This window comes from Chrysemys picta, chromosome 3 (assembly GCF_011386835.1).
Source record: "Chrysemys picta bellii isolate R12L10 chromosome 3, ASM1138683v2, whole genome shotgun sequence".
Classification (NCBI taxonomy): domain Eukaryota; kingdom Metazoa; phylum Chordata; order Testudines; family Emydidae; genus Chrysemys; species Chrysemys picta.
Genome location: NC_088793.1, coordinates 113530795 through 113552121, shown reverse-complemented (window position 1 = coordinate 113552121; position 21327 = coordinate 113530795). Strand labels below are relative to the sequence as shown.

General features: G+C 45.8%; 1 protein-coding gene and 1 long non-coding RNA gene across 7 annotated transcripts in view; both read right to left on the bottom strand.

The window, feature by feature from the left end:
* PCMT1 (protein-L-isoaspartate (D-aspartate) O-methyltransferase) overlaps window positions 1-21327 on the bottom strand; it is a 59946-nt gene that overhangs the window by 14430 nt on the left and 24189 nt on the right. For 4 of the 6 annotated variants that reach the window (XR_010600119.1, XR_010600120.1, XM_005280449.5 and 1 more), the window contains exons 3-4: window positions 20803-20834; window positions 8991-9095 (exon numbers count right to left, since the gene is read on the bottom strand). Coding sequence is in view for 4 of the 6 variants with exons in the window: in XM_005280449.5 (XP_005280506.2) it covers window positions 8991-9095; window positions 20803-20834 (137 nt within the window). In the remaining 2 variants the exon portion in view is untranslated. Of the gene's footprint in view, window positions 1-8990; window positions 9096-13186; window positions 17285-20802; window positions 20835-21327 lie in introns of those variants that run through there. The other 2 variants (XM_065590341.1, XM_065590342.1) reach the window with 2 other exon arrangements.
* Window positions 438-8984, bottom strand: LOC135982641 (uncharacterized). The gene is made up of 2 exons (XR_010600121.1): window positions 4676-8984; window positions 438-4641 (listed from the first exon to the last, which is right to left on the bottom strand). It is a non-coding gene; the product is annotated as an uncharacterized LOC135982641 (long non-coding RNA).

The window sequence follows — 21327 nt, the reverse complement described above, 5'->3', positions numbered from 1 at the left end:
TAGTTTGCTAGATTTGTTTTATTTTAAACGTCATGATTTCCATTTTCTGAAGCCAGTTCAATTCTTTAAGTAAGGGTACGTCTATACTTACCTCCGGGTCCGACGGTAAGCAATCGATCTTCTGGGATCGATCCCGGAAGTGCTCGCTGTCGACGCCGGTATTCCTACTCCGCGAGAGGAGTACGCGGAGTCGACAGGGGAGCCTGCCTGCTGCGTGTGGACCCGCGGTAAGTTCGAACTAAGATAGTTCGACTTCAGCTACATGAGTAACGTAGCTGAAGTTGCATATCTTAGTTCGAAGTGGGGGGTTAGTGTGGACCAGCCCTAAGTCTGCTCAGTTAGTAAAACAATATATTAGCCCATTCCTAATAAAGCTACTGCTCAGAACCACTAAGTTCTGTTTCTAGAACCAATGCATAATAAAACTGTATTGGCACACTTTTTATATCAGTTAATTTCTTTGTTGTAGCTATTTTTTTTTTTTTTTTTTAAGATTTTAAAAAGTGATTTTGTTTAAGTTTGGTATCTTAGAGCATTAATACAGATTTTTCCCTTCACTTTTAAACAGCTAAAGTCCTACCATACACAACTATATCATCTACTATTGGCAGCAAGAATTTCAAGAACAGGCTTTAATTTCTAACCTCGTTTTGCTATGTCCAGTATCTTTCTTGGAAGATTAATACTTTCTAGAGAACAATTTTAAGTCAAAACCAAAAGCTACAAGAGGTTGGTTAAATCTGATTTTTTGGTTCCTACTATTATCTAAATTTATTTACCAAGCCAATCACCATGGTATCTGAGCATCCCACAAATTTATTAAGTCTAACATACACTAGTTTCTCTACTCCTCCAGTTGCAAGAATATTTTTCTTTTTTATAGGGTTATTGCAGAAAAGCCAGGTTGAAGTAGTAGGTTTTGCATTTTTCTCTGAAGTGCCAAGATTCTTTATTGGGCTTGCTTCTGAAAGAGACCAGGATGACAGTCATGGGCCTAAAGCTCTGTCCCTTGCACTCGAAAGTCTCACTCTTGAGGTTTGCAGTTCCAGTGATCCAGTGACACGTAGCTGTTGAGGATTTAGGACTTGTCAACACTGGGAAACTGAGTAGCATAGCTACAGCGGAATAATTATTCTGCTATGGCTATGGCAGTATAATTTCCGTGTGTGAACATTATTCCTGAATTAAAAAGTGTCTTCCTAAAGTAGAGTAATTATTCTGGAATACTTTTATTTTTATTTTATTTTATTCCAGAATAGAGGTTGTCTACTTGGGAAGTTATACCAGCATAGCATAACTATTCCACTATAGATATGTCTACAGGGGAAATTGGCAAGTCCTTAAAAAAGGTATAATATTAGCATACAGACTTAAAACATTAGCATATGTTAGTGTAAAAGCATACAGACTTTAGTGTAAGCCTTGATCTGTTTAGCACATATTAGATCTTTAAATATGTTTGTTAACACGTGCTAATGTAATGTCTTAAAATAATAGTCTAGACAACTTCACAATGAAGTTGTGATCCCATGGAGAGACTGGTTCCTTGTTAGGTGGAAACACACTAAGTCCTTTAGAAATTTTATGACAGTCAAGTGCCACAAGGAAGACTGACCCTCTAAAGTTGCATGATGCACTGAGATCACTGCCAGGTGTACTTTCATTGAACTCAGAGATAATTCTAGACTATCTGATAAAATTGAAACAGTCTAAACCTATCAGTTCTGAGGCTTCAGAGATTTCTAGTGACACCAGTAAGAAAACCTTGTCCACTTCATCCAGTAAATCTGTCCTCCAGAGACCTTGCTACTATTAAACTAGGATGCCTCCAATAGGAGAGGAATAACAATATTCTATGCTTAATATCCATCCAGTAGCCAGGCCGTGGGATAGAGGACTGGATATAGGATCTTTCCCTTGGCCTGCAACAACAGGTCTGTTACCAGCAGTAGCAACTTGGATCAGGCAGTTAGAGAGCCTCAGAACAGCCAGGAACCAGAATTGTCTGGGCCAGGCTGGGGAATTAAAATCAGTCTCACTGAGATCTGCTTGACCTTGCAGAGCATACTGGGAATAGAGCGACACAGGCGAAGTGTACAATAAGCCTCCCTATCCACAGGATCAGAAAGGCACCTGTCAGGGAGCCCAGGCTCAGTTCTCCTTGTAAGAAGCTATGGCACTTTCTCAAATAGACCTGTTTGTGACACAAGATGATAATGGCCCTCCTCTGAGAAGATGTCATGGAGAATGACGTGTTCGACTTTCCACTTGTGATTTGATAAGAAGTGTCCGCTACTGTGTTCTGCCGACCAAGCAAGTGGACAAGCAAGCAAGAAATTTGATTTCTGAGTCACCAGTTCCACAACATGACAGCTTCTTGACAGAATGGGGAAGACTTGGCCCTTCCCTCATTTGTTGATGTGGCACATGGTGTAGGTATTGTCCATCATTATTTGAATGTCTTTACCTCTAATGAGAGTCAGGGAAGAGTCACAAACCTTTCAGACTGCCTTAAGCTCTAGGAGGTTGATGTGCATTTGTCTCCCTTGGAATGTCCACTGATCTTGTGCAAGCAGGTCCTTCAGTATGTGCTCCCCAGCCCAAGTGCAATACCTCTGTCACTACTGTTCAGGATGAAAGGGGAGATGTGAAGGGAACTGCCCTGTAGGCAGACATTAGGTCTTTCTACCATGCCAGAGATTACTGGGCCTGGAGGGGGGGCATGGACAGGATCGTGTCCAGGTGATATTTGCCTGGGAAGTATGCCAACTTCAGCCACCCATGCAAGCAGCAAGGTGTAGTTGGAGAGATGCAAACAAGTCTCCTAGATCCAGAGTGGGGATAATCAAGGTAAGGGTTACCATCCTGGACTTTAGGTTGAAAATAAATTTGTTTAGCTGTCTCACATCCAAGATGGGTCACAATCAGTCTTTCTTTAGATGAGGATGTATAGGCTGGAGAAACCCTTTCCCTGATACTAAGGCAGGAAATGCTTTAGTGCTCCAGGAGAAAGGAGGGGATCTCTTATTGTAGAATATCCTCATGAGAGTGGTCCCTGAAGAGCAATGGGGAATAGGTGTTTAGCGGATAGGCACCAGAAGAAGTTGTGTACAGTAACCCAACGTTATGGCAATGGTATCCAGTCACTGGTCCAAGGTAGCACAAAAAAAGAGAAAGCTGATTCCCAAAGGGGAGAGTTGGCTGTGGTTCTGAAGAAATGGATCCATATCTCCCAAACAACTGATCAAAACTGGTGTTTTGAGAAAGGGTGAAACAGTTGAGTCACTGAGGAAGCCACTCTTCTCCTGTGGAAGAGCTGTGTCTTCCTGGGTGGCTCTGAGGACCTCTGGTAGAAGAACAGTGGGACTTTCTTTGGGGAGCTGCTGTCTGAAATGCTTCCTACTAAGACAGGCCTGGTCTACACTACCACTTAAGTCAATGTAAGTTAAGTTGCTTTAGGGACTGTGGAAAAAAAAAATCATACACCCCCGAGCAACATAGCTTGTATCGACCTAATGCGGTGTCTACACTGTGCTACGTCGGCGAGAGATGCTTTCCCTCTGTCTTACCTTCTGCCTCTCAGGAAGATGGAGTACTGAAGTCAATGGGAGAGCGCTCTGCCATCAACTTATCGTGTCTTCACCAGACCGGCTAAATCGACACCACTGCATCAATCGCAGCAGCACTGATTTAGCATGCCCGTGTAGATAAGCCCACAGAGTACAGACCCCAAAGGACTGCACCCTCAAATCCTTTAAAGCGTGAAGGGCTTTTTCTGTCTTCACACTGATGCTGGCAGACCTGGTGCCAGCACATGTCAAGGCCTTAGGCCTCACTGAACATTGACAAATGTATAGCTGGATATCAGTCTGGGTCACCTGTGTGTTAGTATTGTTAAAATAGATATTAGAGTTAAGAATGTGCTTAGTATTTAGACTTTATAGAATGCTTGTATGATGCTGCATCTATTAATCCTACTTATGATATCTGTATCCCATGTTATGAAGTAATCTTTAAATATTTGCTCTAACTATAAAAATGTTCACTAAAACTGTAAATCCACCAGAGTCAGGGGAAAAGCATTACCAAGTGTGAAATACTAGTTCACCACAAGAGGTTATCTCCTCCCCACAAAAGGTCTACAGACATCAGACAAGCCATTGTGTACAAAAGACTTTGTTAATTGCTTCCCCTACGCCCCTGAAGAGGATACAACACAAGCCCTCATCCCATCACAGCTTAAACACTGGGGAAAGGGAATAAAAATGCCTGTTAAGGAAAAATTGTTATCCCTATGCTGCTTGAACTCTGAGGGACAAAGATTTCTAAGCATGAGTAAGGGGTCCCCAGCTGTTTGGCTTGGGTTAGCCCTAAAGGACATATAAAGCTTGCATATTATAGCTTCCAAAAGAGGATAGCTGCTAAGACTGTATTTCATGTGTGTGTAAATAACTTATTTCTTTTCTTAGTTATAACCCTTTAGATAGTTTATTATAGGACAGGCTACAAGCACTGTCTTTCATGAGAGATCTAGAATGCACTTGACTTGGGATAAATAACTGGTCCTTTGGGACTGTGAGTAACGTGAATATTGTTGTGATTTTTGGTGTAAGGGACCACCAATCACAAAGGCAAGCTTGCCTTGGTGGCAAGCTTGCCTTGGTGGCAAGCTTGCCTTGGTGGCAAGACAGACCAGAGTGCCCAAGGGGATTGTCTGTGACTCCATGTTAAGGCTATTATATAGTGCTTTAGGAGTTCACACTTGTTACTTGGTTGGTGAAATCTAATTATAGAACATACAACCCATTTGGAATTTGTGCTCTGTTCCTGGACAGTTTGCCCTGAGGCTGGCACTCACACTTGTGAGCTGCTCCAGACAGCCTGACAGAAATAAGTTCTGCTTCACCCAGAAAGGAGAATGACAAGGTGACCGGTCCTATGGGTTCTAATAGGGGAAGAACAGTTTCCTCCTGTTTTTATTGATGGCTAAGGGAGACCTGAGCTGCTGGGGGTTCAGGTGCCACCTGAGTAGCACTCACCTTGAATGAAGGCGCCTCAGGCACATGTGGCCTATTCCAGGAAGTATTGTCTCCCATGAAACAACCAAGGTGCCCAATAGGGCCATACGGGCATGGAGGGGTATGGACCTTGAGGCCACGGTACTGGAAACCAGGGTACCTGGGAAGGATGAGGTGCTCAGTGCCACATCCAAGAATCCTGGTACTGCCAGTGAGAATGAGTGTGAAAGGAGCAGAGACTCCAGTTCCCATAGAACCAGGAAGTCTCTCGGTGCCACTACACGTCAGCTCCTCACCCCACCTTCCACAATACCAACTCTTATGAGACTGCTGATTCTGCCATCAGCACTAGTGGCATAGTCTGGAATGCAGGGTGTACTATGCTGCATGTGACTTAATCGGTACTGGTCGGGAAGCAGTCAGTGCTGTATCCTGCACTGGTGAGGATTTTGATGGTGCAAGCCTGAGAGTGTCCTCAGGGCTCTGAGACAGCACTGGGTCCTCAGTGCTGTGGGCCATTCAAAGCTTATATGATAGCCACATGGGGCACAAAATCTCAGCAGAATGGTGGAGGGGAGGAGATCGCTTCACCAAAGAGTCAGAAAGTGATCTTCAACTAGAACTCCATGCACTGTCTACACAGTGCCTTGTCTCCATTTTCATCAGCTTTTAGTGGAAAACAATGTTCCATGCAGTAAGTCCGCACTTGCACTTTTTGGAGAGGAGTGTACAGGGGGATTCAGACAGCCAGGATCCAATGCCAGCTCCATAGATTTATTTAACAGAAAGATCTGCAGCTTTGTTTCTCTGTCCTTGTGGATCCAGGATGTAAATATGCAAATCACATTTTCCTTGGGGTGTGTGATTACCTGAGACAGTAGACACATTTGATATGCCCATCATTAGCAGATACACTTCCCTCACAAGAGGGGCAGTACTTAAACCCCACAGACCTCCAGAAGGCCATCTCAGGAAGTCTTTTTTGTTGTTGTTGCCAACACTTGAAGGAAAAGTTAGGGCCACAGCTATGCAATGGATGTTATTCTCACACACTCTTCAGGATTTAACACCAACAAAAAACCAAATATTAATCTGCTAACACTGTACAGTGTCACTGGAGAACAAAAAATATCTTAACAGCACATCAGTGTAACAGGAGAAGAAAAAGCAATGTTAGGCATAAAGATTCCACACATTTTCAAGGCAAGCCTTAATTTGACTTATTTTTCATGTTATCTCTTTTGAAGATTTAGTTCACAGGTCTTTTTTCATTCAGAACACAAAAAATGACCACGTGGGCATTGTAGTTTTAAATTATTAGCTACTGAGTTGTACAGACCAACAAAGTTTGGTTTTGGTTGAGGGTGCGTAAACAACTGAATTAGCGATTAGTGGACTATAGGAAATAGAAATGGTTAATAGAAGCTTAGGTTTTTTTAATTTAACTTAAAGATAAAAACCTAATACAACTTATTACCCAATCACAGCATAACACCTGCACACAGTTTAACTATGAAGTAGAAGAATAGCAGATTAACCAAAGGTGACTTGGTGATGGGAAACAAAGACTATGCGCATTAATGCAAATTATTCCTTGTAGTTTTACAGATTAAGTAAATTAGTTTGGAATTCAGCAAAGACAAACAAGCTGTCACCACAGAGAGGTGAGTGAAGAACTTAAACACAGCAGCAATCAAAAAAGCAAACAAAAGGTTAGGATACAGAGGGAGTGGAACTAATATACTATTACAGGAGACAATGACATGCCCCCATCAGGTAATATTGTGTTTAGTTCTAGTCACCCTATCTCAAAAAAGGATATAGATGAAATAAAGGGTTTTGAGACAGGTTATTAGAAGCACAGAAAGACTTCCATATGAAGAGACTACCTCGTTTAGAGAGGAGATTAATAAGAGGGGACACAAGGGGAGTATGGACATTAATCAACAGTGTAAAGAAGGTAAACTGGATGTTACATAGGTGAGGTGATGGAAAGCTCGGAAGAAAAATTCAAGAGGAAGTTTTTTTTTGCTCAACGGTTGACACTACTCAAGTGTCTACTGAAGAAAGATTTAGACAAATGAGCACCACAAAAAGACCTGGGTTTTTTTGTGTGACCTTAGTAAGCTACCCACAGGAGCTTACCAACGGCAAACAGGAACATACTCGAACAATTGTATAGACCTTCACTGGACGCTGACACATGGGGAATGTTTGGACGTCAATGATAAAGACCTCTGTCAAACTGGATAACATCTATCACATTTTGCCACATGGGAAGCACTCTCCACTCCAAGTTCTCCAATTCATTCATGATACAGAGCTGAAGGACACTTTTCCAAATGCATGGATAGCTTTGATGATTCTGCTCATGCTGCCAGTCAGTCGCAAGTGATGAGCGCAGCTTTACAAAGCTCAGGCTCTTTAAAACAAATCTTCGATCAGTGATGGCTGACGAGAGACTGACACAGCTTGCTATTTTATCACTTGAAAATGCCACTGGCCAGTCTTTGGATCTCTCTGACGCTGTGCTTCACTTCACAAGGGCAAAGGTGAGAAAAGCGACCTTTTGAACTAAAGAAGTAGGGTTAACAGTCTAAGGCTGTCACCTACTGTAACACTATTTAATACTGGTCCACCCAATGTTGGTGCACAGTTCAATTTCTTGATGTTAGTACATTTCAGTTATTTTTAAATTAAAAAGTTTGTATAAGCTTAGAGGAAACAAATTTTTTTTATTTGCTTATATATGGCATAAATACAGATTTACATAGCCTAACGCACAAATTTATCGTCTTATATAATGGATAAATCATGCATGCAAATCATGCAAAGACATGAAATGGGCTACACATGCAATAAAAAATAAGGTATTCAAAAGTTTAACAAATGGAGGGGGGCGCCGAAGATGCTCCTCGCCTGGGGCACCATTTGGTTTAGGGATGGCCCTGTCCAGTAGGATCCAAGTGTGGAGGGGGTGTCCAAATGCGGGGGGAGGGTCTCGGCATGCGGTCTGGGCATGGGGAAAGTCCAGATGCATGGGGGTTGGTCGGAAGGGGGAACAGCTCCCCTTACGGTGACCCTTTCCCCAGTGGCTGAGGAGCGATGGGAGCAGGAAGCGGTGGAGGGGGACAGTGCAGAGCCCAGGGAGGTTTCTGGGGGTGAATCTGAGCTGGCCCAGGCCGCTCCATGCAGGGTAAGTGTGCTCCTCCCTAAGCCGCAGCCCAGCCAGGACTAGCAGCTGAGACTGGCGCAGGGTGGGGCTGGGGAGGGCCAGGTGCGGGAGGGTGGGGCTTGGCGGGGGGTGTTGAGGGAAGGAGGTGAGGCTTGATGGGGGTCCAGGCATGGGGAGGAGGGGTCTGGATGCATGGGGGTTGCGTGGACGATGCATCCTCTGGTCTCCCCTCCCTCCGCAGTGATTTACCTCTCCGCCAGTTACTCTAGGCACCCAAAACGATGTGCCCACGCTGCTGAGACGGGACGCGTGACTGCTCTTGTGGCTTCCCTTTGCTTCCCCATCAGAAAGTCATTTTTCTGAGGGGAAGCAAAGAAATCTGTGCGGGACATGAATTCTGTGCATGCACAGTGGCACAGAATTCCCCCAGGAGTAAATCCTCATGCTTCAGACTATAAGGCAACTGCTAACTGACTGGCGTTAGGAAGAAACTTCCCTTCAGGTTATTCCTTAGTTGTCCACTATGAAATTTACTGCATCTTATTCTGAAATATTTGGTATTAACCATCATCAGAATGGGATACTAAACTAAATGTTCAGTTGTCTGATATGGTAGGGCAATTTCAATGGTTCCTAGGAAAACTAATCCAGTTTACTAAAGGAAGATCAGGATGCTAGAAATCAAGAGATTGTACATTCATACTGTTATTTTTTCTTTTAAATTTAACCAAAACAACATTAAGTATTTATCCGGACTGAAAAATTTCTGTTGGTTCAAGTTAAAACAGGGTGCTCACCATTCGTGAAAAACATGCTGTAAGAATTCCACTTCCAGATCCTACATCAAGGGCTTTGGCTCCTTCATGTAACTGTTCAGATAGTAGTTCTAGAGCATATGCATGCTGACAAAGAAAAACAAAAGGGCATGTACTATTTTAAAGCTTCATTTTACCCACTGCATATTCACTTTTTCAGAGATTTCAGGTTATACATGACAACCCAGTGTTGTTACAGGAAACTGACGTCAGTGTTCTTCTGCACCACAGCAAGAAAATTATTTTGATGCTTTTCCATCTAACTTTAACACATATTGTTCTCAACTGTTTCCTCTAACAACAAAATATAGACTATGCCATCTCACTATTTTTAGGTCTGTAGCATATGGTTATTTTTTAAATAAAATCATTGATACAGATTCTGCACTGCATTCTAGACCCTTCGTAAAACTCTGATGGTACAGAGGCCAGAAAGATGTAGCCAGCTGAGAATTCTGCAACATACAAAGGAAGTGTGCTGGCACAGGTGGTGGTTAATGTAAGCTATGCTCCAGCTATCCTCAGCTTGCACAGTCTCTTGGAAACTATTTGACAGTTGGAATACGAGAGAAGCAGCCCATAGGTTGCTTTAACCCAGGGGTCGGCAACCTTTCAGAAGTGGTGTGCCGAGTCTTCATTTATTCACTTTAATTTAAGGTTTTGCATGCCAGTAATACATTTTAACATTTTTAGAAGGTCTCTTGCTACAAGTCTATAATATATAACTAAACTATTGTTGTATGTAACATAAAGAAGGTTTTAAAAATGTTTAAGAAGCTTCATTTAAAATTAAATTAAAATGCTGAGCCCCCGGACTGGTGGCCAGGACCCGGGCAGTGTGAGTGCCACTGAAAATCAGCTCGCATGCCGCCTTTGGCACGCGTGCCATAGGTTGCCTATCCCTGCTCTAACCTATATAGCACCAACACAGAGCCAGCGTAAAGAAGCCATAAAGAGCTCCCTGATGGCTGCCACACACCTAACACGCCACCTTGTATCAACCAAAAACTCATGAAGCAAAGAATCTGGGACAAAGAAAAAAAATCATTTATGGATAATTACATGATGAGCAATGTTATCCTATAATTTGTTTTTAAATCCATAATTAAGAGGTCCATATAATGCCTAATTTTATTAGCTGAGTTCTCTGCTGCATCGGTACACAGCTGAGGTACAGCAGAGAAGTGGCTGTCAGGAAGCCAACTGCTGCTCCCTGATTTTGTTCGGACCAGCTCTAATTAAAGCAAAAGGGGCAGCTTTTATTCATACTACTGGCATAATGTTCCTAAAGTTAACTGCAGCAAATTGGAAAAAGTGGAGCCTTGTTCTGCCAGCCCCTCTACCACCTCTTTTCCCCCTCATACTAAGCAGTTCACTCCTGTGGAAGAAGGCAGAGGCATAGCAGGTACAAAAGACAGCATAGCCAGCTCTGCCTGTTTTACAGTAACCAGAGATTCCCCCTACAGAAGGGAATTCTCTAGAGGGTTTCTCCAAACAATTAGTTTCAGTTCTCTTTGCACTGAACTAAGCAGACGAAAGAATCTGGGGCCACATGCAATTCCACAAAGCCGTATTTTTAAGTTGGCCACATGCAATTCAATCAAATAAAAGAAAGAATTTGAAGGCTATGAGTTCTTTTATTTTAAGCCCACAAGAAAAGGTGACTTCAAAAGCCTTTGAAAGTAGAAGAGACTACGGCTCTACTTCAGCAATCATTAACATGACCAACATATATACTCCAGTTATAAAAATCTGCATCTAGGTATTTATACTACAATTGGTGTGGTATATGCTTTCAATACTGTATGAATTTAATTTGAGATTACCCATCAACATGGAGAGTGAACAATACTTTTGCTGAAGGTATTATTGTCACAATAACAACGTCAGATATTTAGAAATTCAGTTTTCTCCAGATGCCTATAATTTTTATATTTACATTAGCATGTTCTCCATTTAAGTTAAGGTTCTAATGCAGAGGTAGGCAACCTATGGCACGCGTGCCAAAGGCGGCACGCGAGCTGATTTTCAGTGGCACTCACACTCCCCAGGTCCTGGCCACCGGTCCGGGGGGCTCTGCATTTTATTTAATTTTAAATGAAGCTTCTTAAACATTTTAACAACCTTATTTACTTTATATACAACAATAGTTTAGTTATGTATTACAGACTTATATAAAGAGACCTTCTAAAAACGCTAAAATGTATTACTGGCACTCGAAACCTTAAATTAGAGTGAATAAATGAAGACTCGGCACACCACTTCTGAAAGGTTGCCGACCCCTGTTCTAACGCATCAGAAATCTAGTTGAACAGCTCACATGCATAAGATTATTTCAAGACTAATCATTTTTTTCACAAGTCAAATTTCTGTTTTGTGCACTAAAGGACAAACTCTGTCGCTTCCTCCATGTGTGTAAAAGGCCTTCTTGAAGCAGAACTAATGCGGTTCTTCTGCATGAGGGGCCGGATTTTCAGGAGACATAGATTTATCCCCATCCCCGCCCCCATCCAGGCGCGGCACAGGAGCTTAGGAGCAGGGTGGGAAGATCCATCACTGTCTAGTCCTTTCACTTCTCTACCCCATCACAGGAATACTGATAGTGAAGGAATACTCCTTCCCATTCCATTTTTCATGCCACAAAACCCAACTCTGAATTTAGTCTTAGCAACTGCTATGTCTCACCTAGATTGTCAGACTCCCAGGAAAAATTATGCAACTAGTTTTAGAGGTCAGTCACAATAGCAGTATTAGTTTTCTTCAATGAAAAGATCAATTAGTCTTAATAGTAAACTGATGACCTAAAACAGAAGTAGCATTTATTTAGAAAGAACAAAAAAAAATGGGAAGGTATGGAACATAGGAGAAAATTTTAACTACTCTGTTATTTTGTAGCTCTAAGTAGCTTCATGGTTCTGTTGACTTTGTAGCAGGTACCAACAGCAATGTAGCTTAGAGTAGTGTTAAAAACCTACCCTCCTTTCCCAAAGGGTTGAAGTTACTTACCTACAGTAAGAACTGAAATCTACGATTTTGGCATGTAGACCAGGAAAGAGTGTACCAGAGCACTACCTTCATTTATTGGCCGATATAACTTGACCTTTAACTATAGAGTGCCCTACCATAATCACTGTTCCTATACCAAATCGTAACTCTTCATTATAATTTTCACTTGGTGGCAAATAGCCTATTTAACGCTGCAAAACTTTCAAATATACACATTTTCCTTTTTCCATCACCTTTGAGAGGAGATTTTAGAACAAAATCCCATCAGCCTATTGAGTTAGACAAGAACCAAAGTATTCTAACCACAACTCAATACTGCAATGCTGAAAATGGTTGAAGTGTACAATTAGAACTCAAATATGTGAGTAGCACCTTTAGTAAGTTTGGGAAAAAAGTCAGTTTAATAAATTTTAAGTTGTCAATGAATGTGTAAGTTATTAAAAACTTGTATACAAAGTACATTATATTGTTTTTTTTTTTAATCCATCAGAGGTCTTCAGTTGCACTATCCTAGTTTTGGATACTACTGCTAAAAAAGGAATAGTTTGCACATAAACACTTTATGCATATTTTTACTTTCTACCTTGCTTATGTGATGGACTAGAGAGGCAATATGGACTCAGTGAATTTAGGCTGAACACTAAGGACAATTACTGATATTGATTTACTGTTATGCAGACTAGCTGTTGTCAAACTTTTAAAAACTTAATGTTCCACTAAGAATTCAGAAAAAAGAACAGGAGTACTTGTGGCACCTTAGAGACTAACAAATTTATTAGAGCATAAGCTTTCGTGGACTACAGCCCACTTCTTCGGATGCATATAGAGTGGAAGAAGAAGAAGAAGAAGAAGTGGGCTGTAGTCCACGAAAGCTTATGCTCTAATGAACTATTAGTCTCTAAGGTGCCACAAGTACTCCTGTTCTTTTTGCGGATACAGACTAACACGGCTGCTACTCTGAAACCTAAGAATTCAGAAATACTTGGTGCACTACTTACATAATTCTAATCAGCGTAGTTATAACAGATTCTTATTCTGATATTATATTTACCTTTCTATTTAAAGAAACTTCCATGCCCTCTGTTTGTGGGACAAGTGCCACCAATGGTAAATTTAGTACAGTGTGAGAAACATGGATCTACATTAAGATTCTGGAAAAAATGGCTACTCACCTTCTCGTAATTGTTGTTCTTAGAGATGTGTTGTTCACATCCATTCCAATCAGGTGTGCGTGCGCCACATGCACAGTCGTTGGAAAGTTTTCCCTTAGCAGCTCCCATCAGGTCAGCTGTGGAGCCCCCTGGAGTGGCGCCTTCATGGCACTCAATATATGACCCTGCTGACCTGACCCCCCTATAGTTCCTTCTTGCCGGCTATTCCGACAGAGGAGAAGGAGGGTGGGTATTGGAATGGATGTGAACACCACATCTCGAAGAACAGAAGAACAAGTTTTTTCTTCTTCGAGTGCTTGTTCACGTCAATTCCAATCAGGCAACTCCCAAGCTCTACCCCGGAGGTGGGGTCGGAGTTAAGGAATTGGTGACAGGAGCACTGCCCTACCAAATGCTGCATCATCTCTGGAGTGTTGGGTGATAGCACAGTGAGACGTAAATGTATGCACTGATGACCAAGTTGCTGCCCTGCAGATCTCTTGTATCGGGACCTGGTCCAGGAACGCAGCCGACGACGCTTGTGCTCTTGTGGAATGTGCTGTAAGAGTTGGGACTGGGACCTTAGCTAACTCATAACATGTGCGGATGCAGGATGTGATCCAGGAAGACATTCTCTGAGATGAGACGGGGAGTCCTTTCATCTGGCCTGCTACCGCCACGAACAATTGGTTCAACTTCCTGAACGGTTTCATGCGCTCAATGTAGAATGCTAGCTCTCTCCGAACATCCAGTGAGTGCAGCCTCTGCTCTTGGGTACTGGTGTGAACCTTAGGATAAAAGATGGGTAGAAAAATGTTTTGACCACTGTGAAATTGTGACACTACTTTGGGGAGGAAGGCTGGATGAGGCCTGAGCTGCACCTTGTCCTTGTGAAAGACCGTGTAGGGTGGGCTGAAGGTTAGAACCTTTAATTCAGACACCTGCCTGGCTGATGTGATGGCCACCAGGAAAGACACCTTCCACAACAAACGGAGCAGGGAGCAAGTTGCCAGTGGTTCAAAAGGAGGCCCAATTAGCCTGGTGAGGACCAGGTTAAGGTTCTATGCGGGAACCAGTTGCCTAATCTGTGGCTATAGACATTCCAAGCCCTAGAGGAAACGTCCTACCATGGGGTTAGTGAACACAGAACATCCAGACGTTCCTGGATGGAAGGCTGAGATAGCAGCAAGGTGCACCCTGACAGATGCCGCAGCTAAGCCCTGTGCTTTGAGATGCAGAAGGTACTCCAGGATGAATGGTATAAACACTTGGAGTGGAGGTGTGTGTTGCTGGGCACACCAGCAAGTGAATCTCTTCCACTTGGCTAGATAAGTAGCCCTGGTGGAAGGTTTCCTGCTACCAAGTAGAACCTCCCTTACCAACTCCGAACATAGGAGCTCCATGCGGTTTAACCAGGAAGCTTCCAGGCCATGAGTTGGAGGGATTGGAGGACTGGGTAGTGGCAGTGACCGTGGTCCTGATCGGAGTCCACTGACAGCTCCAGAAGCGTGGTGTACCAATGTTGACGGGGCCACACTGGAGCCAGCAGAATCACCTCCGCTTTGTCCCTGCGGATCTTGAGCAGCACCTTGTGTACGAGTGGGACCAGTGGGAAGGCATACATGAGGGGGTCTTCCCAAGGTAGCAGAAACGCATCCATTATTGAACCCGGGCTGCGTTTCTGGAAGGAGCAGAACATTGGGCACTTCTTGTTGCTCCGGGTGGTGAACAGGTCGACCTGGGGAAATCCACACCTTTGGAAGATGGGATGAAGAACATCTGGACGGACGGACCATTTATGGTTGCAGAACAATCTGCTGTGGTGATCCGCTATCTCGTTCTGCACTCTTGGGAGATAGGATGCCTCCAGGTAAATGGAGAGGGCTATGCAGAACTCCCATAGTTGGAGAGCTTCTCGACATGGGGGGGAAAAAATGGGCTCCCACTACCGCCTTCCCTTCCTCTATGATGGCAGATAATTCAGCCCTAGAGTCCACAGGGATCAGCTCTTTGAACTTCAACATGGAGGACCATGAATTGAAGTTATACCTACTATAGCTTGCTGGTTAGCTATCCTCAGCTGGAGGCCCCCAGTGGCATAGACCTTTCTACCGAATAGACCTTTTTGCCTCCTTAGATTTGGGGGCTGGTCCTTGCTGTTCCTGACACTCTTTCTGTTAACCACCGACACAACCAGAGAGCATGGCTCTGGGTGTGAGAATAAGTACTCATAGTCCTTGGAATGGACAAAGTATTTGTGCTCCGCACCCATGGTGGTCAGCGGAATTGAGGCCGCGGTCTTCCATAGGTCTTTATATTGTTTTGAACAGTTTTGATCAGAGGCAGAGCTACCCGTGATGGACTTTGGTAGTGAGCATGTCCACCATGGGGTCCTCGGCCTTGACCACCTCCTCCGCTTGCAACCCCATGTTGCGGGCAATCTGCCTAAGGAGGTCCTGATGTGCCCTATGGTCAATCAGAGGAGTGGCCGAAGCTGACGCCCCGCCACAGCTTCACCAGGGGAAAAGGACGAGGTGGCCAGAGGGGGTACTGGGTCCTCCTGCCCCACCGGCTCCCTGACCTCCTCTTGGTCAGTGCACGGCCTAGTGGGGGTTACAGCCTGGGATGCTGTAGCCTGACTCTGCAGCTGGTCCCGTGTTGGGGTCGCCTCTGTTGCGACTTGAGCCTGAAGGGGCGGTTCAGACAGAGTGGCCTCGGATCCCTGAGTGTAGGCCTGTCCCTAGGAGAGTGGGGTGGCTGGTGTTCTGATACTACCAACCTCGACCCCCTTGAAAAGGTACCCTGGGCCTGATGGTAAGCCCAGCGGATCTAAAAGGACCACTGTGCCAGGGGCTGCAGCTGCCAGGCCGGTGGCGCCCTCCTTCGTTGCCTCTGGGACTGCGCCTCAAGTAGTATGAGTCAGCATCAGACTCCGAGGAAGCTCTGGCATACAGATGCTAGAACATTCCGTACATACGCGCCTGGTGCCAGATCCTGGAGGTCCGCAGCCGGCTGTGGGTGGACAGCAGATTCCATTAACAGTTGTTTTAGTCAGAAATCACGCTCCTTTTTGGTTCTTGCCCGAAAAGCCCTACAGATTTTATACCTTTCCGTTTGGTGTAGTGGGAATCACTGATGGGCATAGATTTATTACAAGCACTGCAGGGTTTAAAGCCTTGGGCTCACGGGATGCCCAGCGTCCGAGCGGGGTTAAGGATTGGGGAGAGACCCTGCTCCCAACCTACTATCTAAACTAACTATACTAAATTAACTTTAACTCTAACTATAAACCGTAATGACTAACAGAAGAACGCTAAGGGAGCGCTTGCTGAGCAAGTAAGCACTGTTCCAACAGCCATCATGGACGGTAAGAAGGAACTGAACGGGGGGTCAGGTCGTCAGGGTCATATATAGAGTGCCATGAAGGCGCCACTCCAGGGGGCGCCACAGCCAACCTGACAGGAGCTGCTAAGGCAGTGGCTCTCAAACTTTTGTACTGGTGACCCCTTTTACATAGCAAGCTTCTGAGTGTGATCCCCCTTATAAATTAAAAACACTTTTTAATATATTTAGCACTGTTATAAATGCTAGAGGCGATTTGGGGTGGAGGTTGACAGCTCTCGACCCCCCCATGTAATAACCGTACGACTCCCAAGGAGTCCCAACCCCCAGTTTGAGAACCCCTGTGCTAAGGGAAAAACTTTCCGACAACCGTGCACGCAGCGCATGCACAGCTGATTGGAAATTACATGAACAAGCACTTGAAGAACATACCTACTATTGTTGTGATTTCTTCATTTCTTGGTATACACCTCTGAACATTTTTTTTTAACTTTTTCAGATATAAAAAAGCCAAAGTTTCAAAATAGACAGTTTGAATTAGACCCTACCCTTTGAATTCTAATAGGTAACTTTAGGGAAAGACAAATGGAGCATAAGCTATGAAAATGTTTACTGTACTTTCCCACAAACTTTATTTCGCAAATAAAATACTATATGGGCTAAATATACCCACATTAATTCTTAATTTCAAATAATGAAATAAAAGATCTGAGAATACTTTAGTATCTGTGATACATCATCAATACACTGAAATATAGGACAGTTACCTGTTCCGTAACTGGCGTTCTTCGAGATGTGTTGCTCCTGTCTATTCCACAGTAGGTGTGCGTGCTCGCCACGTGCACTGCTACCGGAAGTTTTTCCCTTAGCAGTACCCATACTGGGGGAGCACCGCGGCGACCCCTGGAGTGGCGCCTGTGTATTGCGCTATAAGGGGAGCCATGGGCTCCCCACACCCTCGGTTCCATCTTGCCGGACAACTCCGACAGAGGGGAAGGAGGGCGGGGAATAGACAGGAGCAACACATCTTGAAGAACACCAGTTACGGAACAGGTAACTCCTTTCTTCTTTGAGTGATTGCTCCCGTATATTCCACAGTAGGTGATTCCAAGCAATATCTGCTGGAGGTGTAGGAGTTCATGAAAGTTTGGGACGAAGTACCGCCCTGCTGAACCCAGCGTCATCTCTAGACTAGGAGACGATCGCGTAATGCGAAGTAAATGTGTGAACTGAGGCCCAAGTGGCCGCCCTACAAATGTCCTGGATGGGGACATGGACGACGTAGGCAGCTGATGAGGCCTGAGCCCTCGTACAGCGTGCCCTGACGACCGGTGGTGGGGGAATCCCCGCCAGATCATAGCACGTGTGTATGCACGAGGTGATCCAGCGGGAAAGCCGCTGGGTGGAGATAGGCTGTCCCTTTGCCCGCTCGGACGAGGCAATAAAGAGTTGAGAGGACTTCCAGAATGGCTTAGTCCAATCCAGATAAAAAGCTAACGCCCTACGCACATCGAGCGTGTGGAGACGGCATTTCTCGGTAGAGGAGTGGGGCTTGGGACAGAGCACAGGAAGGAAGATGCTCTGCTCCATATGGAAGGCGGAGCGGGCCGACGTGATTGCCACGAGGAAGGCCACCTTCCACGAGAGGTGCGACCAGGAACACGTGGCCAGGGGTTCAAATGGGGGCCCTGTGAGACGGGACAAGACCAGGTTGAGGTCCCACTGCGGCACGGGTGGCCTAGCGTACAGGAACGAATGGTCAAGGCCCTTCAGGAAATGGGAGGTCATCGAGAGGGAGAAGACCGAGTGGCCTTGCACCGGTGGGTGAAAGGCCGATATGGCCGCCAGGTGCACCCTGACCGAGGCAGGTGCCAGTCCCTGGGCCGTAAGGGATAAGAGGTAGTCCAGGATAAACTGGAGAGGTGCTGCGGAGGGGGACACTCCCCGCTCCTGGCAAACCTGGACCACTTAGCCACATACGTCCGATGCATGGACGGTTTCCTGCTTTCTAGGAGGACTCACCTTACCTGCGCCGAACACCTATTCTTCTCATTCAGCCACGGAGCAGCCACGCTGTCAGGTGAAGCACTGCCAGATTGATGGAGGAGGCGTCCCCCGTCCTGGGAGAGGAGGTCCGGGCGGAGCAGTAGCGCCCTCACGGGGGCCGCTAAGAGGCGTAGGAGGGGCCCGTACCAGTGCTGGCGGGCCCACACCAGGGCTACGAGAATGACTTTCGCCTCGTCCATCTTCACCTTCTGAAGGACCTTGGCGATGAGGGGGGAACAGGGGAAAGGCATATAGGAGCTGGCCCGACCAGCTCAGGAGGAATGTGTCACAGATCATGCCTTCCCCCACCCCTCCCCTGGAGCAGAACCGGGGGCAACCCTGGTTCTGACGGGTTGCAAACAGGTCGATCTGGGGAGCTCCCCACTCTTGGAAGAGCTGCTGAGTGACCTCTGAGTAGAGCGACCACTCGTACTGGGGGGAGAAGACCCTGCTGAGGCGGTCCGCTTGCGTATTGCAGATGCCCGGGAGGTGAGCCGCCCTCACGGAGATATCGTGGGCTATACAGAACTCCCAAAGGTTCAGGGCTTCCCGGCAGAGGGCTAGGGAGCGAGTACCACCTTGCCTGTTGATATAGTACATGGCGGCGGTGTTGTCTGAGAGGACTCTGACCACCTTGCCGCGGAGGTGCATGAGGAAAGCCATGCACGCCAACCGTACCACCCTGAGTTCCTTGACATTTACGTGAAGGGGCAAGTCCGGGGCCGACCACACTCCCTGAGTTTGCACGTCCCCCATGTGGGCTCCCCAGCCGAGGTCCGAAGCATCCCATGTGCCTAAGCCCAGTGCCCTGATGCTGAGGTACCCCGAGGGAAGCCTCTGGCATGACGTCTAGACGAGCAGGAGCTGGAACGGGAGCACCGACATGTGTCCCGTCGAGAGCGGCTACAGTACCCACGTCTAGCAGATGAGTGTTCCCGGTGCCTCTCTTGGTGCCTACGCTCGCTGGCAGGCGGCATAGAGGGTCCCAGCGACTCCCATCCCGACGGTGGCCCGGACGGTCTGGCTGGCGTCGAGGGTGGCTGGGAACTGTCAGAAGAGCGGCCGCTGCGCGCCGAGCGGTGCAGGGAACGATCTTCGGAGCGGGAACTGCGGCTGCTCGGAGGGGTCTGGTGGGCACCCAAAGGGGGCTTGCCTCACAACCTAGGGCCCATACCCATTTGCGAGCTCGGGACAGGCAGAGAATGTCCTTCGCAGCCTTCACCGCCTCCAGTGTCGACGGCATCCATACTGGTGGGGATGCCTGGGCTGACGGTACCGGGCTGCTCCGCTCCACACGAATCGGAGCCTTTGAGGCATTGTGAGGTTGGACCGTTCCCTTGCTTTTTTGGAGGGAGAGCGGCGCCGACTAGTCGAAGGGGCCTCGCTATGTACCGACAATGCGGCGGCCAGCACCGAGTCCGATCTCCGTACCAGCGTCGGGGTCAGCACCGATTCCATCAGGAGAGCTCGAAGTCTGAAGTCTCTCTCCTTCTTGGTTCTTGGCTTGAACGACCTGCAGATCTTGCAACAGTCGCTGGTGTGAGTCTCTCGCAGGCAGCGAAGACACTCAGCGTGAGGGTCGCTCCTGGGCATAGAACGGTGACAGGAGTCGCATGACTTGAACCCTGGGGCACGGGGCATGCCCCAAGCCCACTCTAACAACTGAAGAACGATCTACAATGGTACCACTAAGGTCGAGAAGAAGGGCTGCAACAGAGCTAGAGCACAAAAGTTCTGACTACCTTCACTGGCAGCAAGAAGGAACTGAGGGTGGGGGGAGCCCATGGCTCCCCTTATAGCACGATATACAGACACCACTCTAGGGGTCGCCGCGGTGCTCCCCCAGTACGGGTACTGCTAAGGGAAAAGCTTCCAGCACCAGTGCATGTGGCGAGCACGTACACCTACTGTGGAATGCACAGGAGCAATCACTCAAAGAAGAACTCCTCGTGTTTACTTGTTAAGACTCAGCCATGAACTGTCTGGGTCTCAAATCACTAGGCAAAGGTCTCACATCTCAGTATAATTTCTCTCTTGACAAAAGAAAAGATTAAATAAATTACAACAATTCCACCTGGTTGAATTCACATATAATGATAGACAGAAGTACAGGCAAGATTACAGTAGTTTCCAACATTACTACCAATAGATAGTGAAAGCTGTTGGAATAAGTATACTTTTATTCTGGAGAGTGACTAGATTGCTAATCATCTTCATTAACCATTCAGTGTTATAAATCTAATGCTTACCATGTGTGGGGCACTGATAGTTGCTTGGAAACCTGTAAAACAAGAAAGAGGTAAACCTACTGATGTAAGAGTTGAGCTATCCGTGTTATAACATTCCTATCCAACTTGTGTATGAAACATTGCATATGCAAGCCCTCAAATGAGACACTACAGCTGCTCTAGCTGTGTAGTTCTATATTAGTACTGTATTCAAAATCACGGTACAAGAAGGTCTGACATGCCCAACTCTAAAGTGAAAAAAAAAGTTCTGCTACTTTCCCCAACTGGTCAGTACATACAGCAATGACGGGTGCTGAGAAAGAGGAAAGTTTCTATATCTTTCCAAACTCTCTTTCATTTAGCATCTTATTTTTAGTTTAATACAAACCTTTAGTTTTGTAAAGCTATATTGCATGAAAGCTGCCTATGCAATATTTACATCCAAAGAGCAGTGTTTCCCCTTTCCACTGTTATTTCCCATGTGCCAATCCTGGTTCATAATTTTTTGTATGCGTTTTTGCACCAGATTACAAACTCCCTGACATA